The sequence below is a fragment of the Colias croceus genome, chromosome 2 (assembly GCF_905220415.1).
Source record: "Colias croceus chromosome 2, ilColCroc2.1".
NCBI lineage: Eukaryota > Metazoa > Arthropoda > Insecta > Lepidoptera > Pieridae > Colias > Colias croceus.
The window spans coordinates 2,251,912-2,261,080 of record NC_059538.1 but is presented as its reverse complement, the minus strand read 5'-3'; the positions used below and the strand labels follow the sequence as shown (position 1 = coordinate 2,261,080).

Sequence of the window (9,169 nt, the reverse complement as noted above, 5' to 3'; positions counted from 1 at the left end):
CTCCTCCCCCGTAGGTGATAGCTTGATTATATGTAGCCTATAGCCTCACCCGACCTGTTAGTAATATTCATGCAAAATTTGAAGTCAATCTATGCAGTACTTTTCGAGATTAGCTCGGACAAACATACAGACAAACAGACAAACAGACAAACAGACAAAAATTCTAAAAACTATGTTTTTGGCTTCTATATCGATTATAGATCACGGCCCAGGTATTCTTTTAAAAAAATATTCAATGTACAGTTTTGACTTTCCTACGATTTTATTATATGTATAGATAAATGCGAAAGTTTGTATGGATGTATGGATGTTTGTTACTCTTTCACGTAAAAACTACAGAACCGATTACAATGAAATTTAGCGCACATATAGAGAGTAACTTGGATTAACACATAGGATAGTTTTTATCCCGGAAATCCCACGGGAACGGGAACTATGCGGGTTTTCCTTTGCAAACGCGGGCGAAGCCGCGGGCGGAAATCTAGTGTTACATAATATAGTACAAAATTTGGTAGCGATAAAATATTAGATAGCATAAACTTTACGACTTTGTTTAGCATCAAACTTATATAAAACTAGCTTTCCATCCACGGCATCGCCCGCGCAGTCAAAGAAATACCCGTATAGTTGATAGTTCCCATTCCCGTGAGATTTCCTATGTCCTTTCTCGGGTATCAAAATATCTCTAGGTATACCAAATTTCATGCAAATTGGTTCAGTAGTTAAGGCGTGATTGAGTAACAGACAGACAGACAGAATTACTTTCGCATTTTACATTTATAATATTAGTATGGATGTTGAAAAGTTATTGTCAACATGTTACTGTTCATAATGACTTGTTCAAGGAACACATTACACAATAATTTAAACAAAGTTTTCAGCAACATTTATATCTGTCATCAATACTGTCCAACTCTTCTTGGTTCAACTACATCAAAACTGACTATCGACTTTATTTATAAGTTTGTGTGTGCTTCTCTTACATAGGTCATATCACAGTCATAACCAGATATTTATTATCTTTGTGTGCATGAAAGTATTACCAGCTGCTGGCTTAGGTATATTTAGAACATCGTCTACTTGGATTCTAGAATATAAAACATTCCTTGAGAAGGAAATTCCCTTTTTCACTTGGAAATTTTTGAAATAGGCAAGTAAAAAATATTCTAGAATTTAATGAATTCCAGTTTTTAACAAAATAATAATTATTTACGAAAACGCCAAGCGAAACTTCCTACCGACGTTCTACAATATTTTGCCAATTATTTTTCCTTCAGCTTTTACTGGGTTCGATCGAGTTTTTAATAAATTGTAAATATTTTGGTTGACTGTTAGTTTTGTCAATAGCATCAAAATAAATTAAGAAATTAGATTGATATTGATTTTTAGGAGCTGTGATGTTTTTAAACGACCTATCTATACTTAAATCTGTTGATGACAAGACAATTTTTAATGAAAGTGTTTAAGTATTTTTTTTTTCCTTTAACTTTATACTCTGTTTCTGTACTGTAACAAATATTCCAATAGTAAGTTATTTATTGTTTTGATATTTACTCTATTGAGTTCTTTGCATATATTTAAGTTTACGTTACACGTTTATCAACTCACACTTGACCAGACCAATCATATTTGAACACAACACAAATAAGGCTGATGATTATTTCAATTTATAATCAAAATAAACATTGCTAGCTCATGTTTACAAAGCTGTACTGTTTGTTATTTCACAGAGCTATGGAGTTTCTCATCAGTTCTTCTCCATAGTTAGGTACTGCTTTTCGAATCGGTGGTAAATGTTAAAAATATGATATTACGAGTCAAAAGTGTTTTTGTAAGAAGCCTACTTGAATAAATAAATGTTTGAGTTTTTTAAATTTTAAAATATATTTATTTATTTTCTCATCACAAATGTACAATCAACACATACATTGTTAAACTTTAACATTTGTGAGGGACTGGTGCCCGCGATAAGTACAAAATACTTGTGTTACGGGACAGTAGAAGTTTGATTTTGAGTTTACAAAAAATATTGTAATACTAACAAACATGTATTTCATGAGTTTGTAACTACATTCTTGCAAATAAATATAATTTGAAATAAATTTGAGCGTTGTAAATATTTTACGATTCCGCTAAATTTTTTGAGCCGTGCTCTTCAAATTTCACTCTTTCTTTTACGTCCAAAAATGAAATTCCGAGCAAAGAATACCGAGCGTAAAGAATGGCAACCGTATAATTAAAATTCAATTTTACGTAACGATCTCTTAAATGGGAAGTGAATATTTAGAATTTTCAATTACAAGCGAGCTCCATTAAAACCCGTTAATGATCGGGTTGGCGCGTCGTTTGGAATAAATTATATTTATTTAAAACAGCTTTTCGTACTCGGGTTCTATTGGTAGTTCTTCATTTTGTTTCTTATATCACACTAGCTGCTCCGCGCGGTTTCACCCCCGTGGCTCCACCCCTGTTTGTCGTAGCGTGATGACACATAGCCTATACGTAACCTTCCTCGATAAATGGGCTATATAACAGCGAAAGAATTTTTCAAATCGGACCAGTAGTTACCGAGATTAGCGCGTTCAAACAAACAAACAAACAAACATATAAACAAACAAACTCTTCAGCTTTATAATATTAGTATAGATAACTGCAACCCCCTTAAAAGGGCTTTCTCTGTGTGAACAGACAAACATTTGTCATTCGACTATTTCGTCAGCAGAGATTAATACTAATATTATAAAGCTGAGTTTGTTTGTTTTAACGCGCTAATCCTAGGAATTACTGGTCCGATTTGATAAATTCTTTCGGCGTTAGAGAGTCCATTTATCGAGGAAGGCTATATATAATATATCATATATCATAACGCTAAGACCAACAGGAGCATAGCAATGCGGGTAAAACTTCGGGGCACAGCTTATAAAACTCAATAATTAGGAGGTTGTATAATATAATATATAATATTTGTATAATATATAATATACTTAAAATGCAAACGAACAAAACCTTTTCCATATAAATTCCAAAGGTAAACATGTTTATTACTTTTTCACGGAAAAAGTCTGAACTACTTAGTTCTGCTGGAATGTGCGATATTATGTTTATGTATTTTATAATTTATTGTATGTGTTTTGAAATCTTCTTTCTCAGTATTGCGAGAAAGAAGCCGCGAAATAAATAAGTTAATAAATAGAAGCATATTTTGCGACTAACTCTGGATAATTAACAAGCAAGACCAAAGCTCTGAAATTTCTCCAACCGCGTTGGTTCCTTTGAAACTACGCAAAAAATAAATCATATCTCCCTTGAAATGTAACTTTCTAACCAAAACACGATGTGTTGTATTTAATTTTCGCCACGGGACGCCTCGTAATTACGAAACCAGATGGAAAAATCTAGAATAAATGTATTCTTTACCCGCTGCAGTCATTAGAGAGAGAATGTAGGGACAAAACGAAATGAAACGTGGCAAGTGTTTTGTGTGTTTTAATTATTGTTACACGGATTTGTGTTTTTACATGTGATGTGTATTTTCTCTTGTGTATTTCTATTTCCGCTATAAGTATGCTTTTTTATTTGAGACTTGGCTCTTCTTCTGCATTGGACATGAGAACACACGTAGTCAAAAATTGCAGATTTTTTATCAAATAACTACTTACTAAGTTTTTTATTTTTCGCTAGCAAAACTATATAAACTTTTAAGTTTACTGAGTGTTTTCTTAAATCTTATGCCACAATCTCCAGGTGAAGTTTTCAGTGAAATTTTAGATATTAAACGGAATAAAGAAATACATTAATTTTTATGTATGTTCGTTTAAAAGTCTAAAAAACTTAGATTATTTTCGTTTTGTTCTCTCATATTTTACAACTCTTTCAACCACCACCACAAACCAATTACAGATTCCAGATTCCAAAGTCCAGAAATGTTAGAAGTGAGGAAATAATACAATAGTTAATATCAAATTCCATAGCTCTAGTTATTGGAATACTCCCGCCATATTATTCAATTAGTGTACAACAGATCTGAAATGCAGAACCGAATAATTCAATTTGCTTTCCCTTTGAAGCGACATTTAATTGTTTTCAGAATGATTTTTAATAAGAACGAAATTTTTCGTTATGTTTAATTTATATTTTAATTTGAAACAGTTTAATTTTACCTATACAGGGTTAGTTGTAAAACACCGGCAACCTCGCAGGACAAGATAGCTAACATCATAAGTAACAACATTTTGATCTACGACTTTTGGCATAACGCAATAAATTATTTTTAAAAGATTTTTTAAGCTTTTATTGTACTCTCCTAACATTTGTAAGTCTATGTTCTATTCATTATCGAAAGGACGACGCCACGCCCCCTTTCCCCTTCCGTTCGCTTCTTGACTACGTATTTTTTGGAATGCGCGTAGAGTTTATAATATTCAAACGGAAAATTAAATGAACATTTATTTTTGTATGAAAATAAAATCTAACAAATTATTAAAAGTCGTAGAACAAATGTTGTTACTTATGATGTTAGCTATCTTGTCCTGCGAGGTTGCTGGTGTTTTACAAGTAACCCTGTATACATATATGACACCGTAGATAGGCAAAGTAACAAACCAACAACAACCATAACAACCATAGTTCAATTAATAAGAAAAAGACATTTCTTCCATTTTTTGCCGGGATTTTTCTATGCAGAAAATTCCCATTCAGGCTTATGGAATGTGTCTCATTACATATGAAGTTTGTATCGTAAAGATGTGTCATACGCTTGTGCCTAATTGTATTAGGTAGGTATACCCAATCTTAAGTAAAAGACTTAGGTTATATCAAATTTTTATTCGCTTTCAGTGTCGTTTCTAACATTCACATGTCCAACCAGATCTATAGAAGAACGGTTTACTGTCGAATACCGTCATCGGATACTCAACTTCGGGAAAGTAAATATTTTTAACACCACACTTCGAACAGGCGTCTATTTTACCACAAGTTTGACAGTTCATCTCTCCGCATGAATTGCAAGTGGTTTGTGCCAATCCGCATGAGTCACAACTGTTTGGTGTCGCCCCGCATGAGCTACAAGTGCTTGGTGTCTCCCCGCATGTATTACAAGACGTAGTTGGTGTCGCCCCGCATGAACTACAAGTGGTTGGTGCGCCGCATGGATTGCAAGGCGTGATGGCAGATGTTTGGCAATTCATTGGTGAGCTACAATATGGTGTGATACTGCATAGGACTTCTGGCACGTATGGCTGTGGTCGCATACGTGGTTCATCGCAGCGGACAATGCAGTATGCTGATATTTCCTGGATTGTAGAAAAATAAATCGTCAATGTTTACGATGAATTTAATCTTGAAAATGTTGTTAGAGTAGGTTTTGTCATGGTTTTACTTCAATATGTGGTTTAAATATAGACATTTTAAATTTTAACGGGAATGTTTGCTTTTCCACAGACGAAAGAAAAGGATTTAGATAGTGAAGATTTAAAATGCAATTTATCCATTTCAATAATGGTAAGATTCTATGCAGTTTCATGATTCATAGTTTACGTTCGAATTTGAATATAAGAACTCTGCAGTTCAATTTTCGTAAGTACATATCTATTTTAAAGAGGAAAGATTTGATTGATTGCTTGTTTGTTAAGATTAAACTTAAAATCGATCGAGAGGATTTTGTGTTGCAAATTTTTCTAACATTAGTAAATTACTCCTCTACCTTATCCCGGATCAACCCGGGATCAACCCGTAAATACATAAATATAACAACACAATATTTCCCCAATACAAATCCTGTATTTTCGTACTCCAAAATAAAATAGATGATTAAAACATAAACCTACAAACTAAAAGGTACTTACTTTGCAAAAATATAAAACGAGAATGCACGCGTACTTCATTTTGCCGGCTATTAAAATTTTAACAAAAAACAAACATGAATGTGACCCAGATTCCAGTCTTTATATAGTCATTGCATTTAACATTAGATACAAAGTTATCTTTTGTTGTGAAACCTGTTTCATTATTTGCGATATGGAAATTAAAAAACGTCACGTTCTGTGTTGATAGTTGCGTTATCGTGTTGCTAAAATTTTCTTCTAATTAGAAAACTCATGTACAATTTATTGCAAGTTATTGCTGTATGATTGAACGATAAATAAAAATATATTATTTTGGAGTAACCACTCGTTTAGTGGAGGAATGGTAATAGGTGGTAATGGTAAGTAACTAAATATTGCCTGCTGTTTTGTTAACGGGGTCATATTTTTATTCATGCATTAATTATTGAAATAAATTAAACAGTATAGAATTAGAGCGATAACCACGTTTGTATAAATCGCATCGAAAACGGTTACGCCGTTTCTGAGATCAGCGCGTATGAATGAATTTGCTGTCATTAGACATACAGACACAGATACAATATTTCACATCTAACTATATATTATTCCATATTAGTATATTATTATATATTATTTACTTAGGTATTAATATGTTTCCTTTAAGAGAAATAATAACAAAATAATTTCCCGGTAGCCCTTTTCTAAGGGTACCTACCTACAATTATCAACATCTGAAAGTTGCAGAATCAAAAGAGAGCTCAACTATAAGATAACATAAGGACAAGGAAAATGGCGGCAAAATTATGGCTTTTATCACTTGAACTAAAAATGTCTTACCTTGTTCTTTTTCTTACCTATGTGTGTGTAAATATAAAAAAAATGTATTGGTTTCTGAAGATAAAAGGGAAACATTATAAGTTCCACTATTAAGGGAATTTTATGATTGTTTTCTATCCTAGCATTGTTTGTACGATGGTTGAAATTTTACTTTTAACTTTAAATTTTATGTAGTATTTTGATTGAATGCGATTAAGATCGGGAAGTATTATAATAAAAAGAAGAATCTGTAGAAGGGTCAATTCTGTACATTGAAAATATTGAAAAAATAATAGCAGGGGGTGTTACTGGATCGATACCAAACCCAAATACAAAGAGTATAATAATATATCCAAATATGTGATTAAAAATTATTCAATAAGATGTCATTGTCAGAGTAACTCAAAATGGAGAAATAAACCATCCACGCGAAGATCGAAATCCGCGCGGACGGAGTCGCGGGCGGAAGCTAGTAGTTGACCAATATACCATTTATCTGTATTGTAATACCAATCATTTTTATATAGCACTAGAGGTCCGCCCCGGCTTCGCCCGTGGTACATATTTCGCAATAAAAGGTAGCCTATGTCCTTTCTCGGGTATCAAAATATCTCCATACCAAATTTCATGCAAATTGGTTCAGTAGTTTAGGCGTGATTGAGTAACAGACAGACAGACAGAGTTACTTTCGCATTTATAATATTAGTATGGATGTGTGTGAGAAACGATAACCATTATTTATGCTTCACGAGATATAAAATTCTGCAAAATATTGTAGGTTAGGTATCTACGTTTTACATTTTATTATTTTCTTCTACAACCTACAAAAAAAACACTATTATACTCTGACTTATCCTCGGTTGCCCTATTTCTAGCTGAAAGTGTTTGCAAAAATATTTTCTATCTAAAATGTTGAAAGTTGTGCAAAACACTTCATTATTCAACACCACTTCGACAGATTGCTAATATTATATTTCTTTTCTTTAGACAGGATTATTGCTTTTTTAACAAACAATCTTGAGTATTTTTAAGTAAGTACATAATAAAGTCGCATCAATATAGTCGCATAATATAGATTTTTTAAAAGTAAACATAGTAAAGTTTTTTTTTTTCTATACATTGGTTGCTCGGGTTATTTTGCGGGTTACTTGGAAGAAATTGCTTGAAACAATAAAGCCGCCCTTTGCATCAAATGTCCTGTCTGTGTGTGAAATTTGTATTTTATATAGATTATAAATAAATAAATAAATTATATATTTTAGTTCTGTAGTCACATGAATATTTTAAACGTTCTTATATTTATATAAGAATTCGATATGAAATAATTCAAATAATTGGGCAATAACTCTTGGAGTAAATTCGACAATTTGACAAAGGTATTCTGTAATAGGATTATATGAATTCACCAGCTGGGACACTCATTATGTTGGAAATTTCACAAATTCGAATGGATATGAAAGGTGCTTGTATAAATGTAGCTTTTCTGCACCTAGCTTTTGTTAAGATTTTAGATTTTAAAAATACTTATTTTGCATTCCACTCCTGTTGGCCGTAGCGTGATGATATATAACCTTCCTCTATAAATGGGCTATCTAACACCGAAAGAATTTTTCAAAGCGGACCAGTAGTTCCCGAGATTAGCGCGTTCAAACGAACAAACAAACAAACATACAAACAAACAAACTCTTCAGCTTTATAATATTAGTATAGATGTACATAACTATTGACCTTCTATTGACTTATTGATGTGTATTTTTTTTATTATTAATGAATTTGATAATTTAATAATAATATTGAAATTTAGGATAAAATTATTAATTGTAATTCCATATGCCTTGACGGGTAGAATATGGCTGGATCTCATATTTGTATAACACCTTGCATTGTACCCATGTTCATGGAATAAAATATTTGAATTTGAATTTGAATTTGAATTTGAACATATATGCAAACAAGGTTAGGTATAACCTTAGGTATAACACAACTTTCCACAAACACTTTAATTTTAGGGCATTTACTGAGGATTGTATCTACTTGATTGTGTAGATATCTATAAAAAAAATAGGTAGGTACTTAGGTTTCATCGTAAACGGGATTCAAACCGGGTCCAATCTTCTTTTTCAATGTTTCTAAATTGTGTTTTATAAAATAAAGATTGATAATCCTTTTAAACGTTTTATTATATATTTATTGTACATTTTTCTAAAAGAATCGACGGTTAACACATTTTAATAGCGAAAACTTGCATTACTTTTTGAAGGGGTACTAAAAACAAGGTTCATAAAGAGATGAATATAGGCGCTTCTAATCCCGGTAGGTAACAACAAACTTCACGTATTTATTTCCCTCTTAACGTTCCCTTTCATCAAGGTAATAGCTCTAAAGTTACGTTATGAGTTTTTGTATTAAGGTACAGGTTCGTAAAATGCTTGTAATAAATTGTGTTGACGGCGCAACAGATTTTGGTGTTGTAAAATGTGTACATACATGTAATATGGAAAAGGATATATGATGGAAAATATGTATTAAAA

At 32.2% G+C, this 9,169-nt stretch overlaps 1 protein-coding gene across 1 annotated transcript; it reads right to left on the bottom strand.

The window, feature by feature from the left end:
- Positions 1–4,809: 4,809 nt before the first annotated feature.
- Positions 4,810–5,898, bottom strand: LOC123705288 (keratin-associated protein 5-2-like). The gene is made up of 2 exons (XM_045654020.1): positions 5,844–5,898; positions 4,810–5,291 (listed from the first exon to the last, which is right to left on the bottom strand). Exons 1-2 carry the CDS (start codon positions 5,880–5,882, stop codon positions 4,845–4,847), a joined length of 486 nt encoding a protein of 161 aa, XP_045509976.1. The 5' UTR covers positions 5,883–5,898; the 3' UTR covers positions 4,810–4,844.
- Positions 5,899–9,169: the final 3,271 nt, after the last annotated feature.

Excerpts from the sequence above, each read along its gene's own strand:
- LOC123705288 (XM_045654020.1), bottom strand. The coding sequence starts at position 5,882 with ATGAAGTACGCGTGCATTCTCGTTTTATATTTTTGCAAA. Across the intron at positions 5,292-5,843 it reads TCGTTTTATATTTTTGCAAA|GAAATATCAGCATACTGCAT; the intron begins GTAAGTACCTTT and ends TCTACAATCCAG.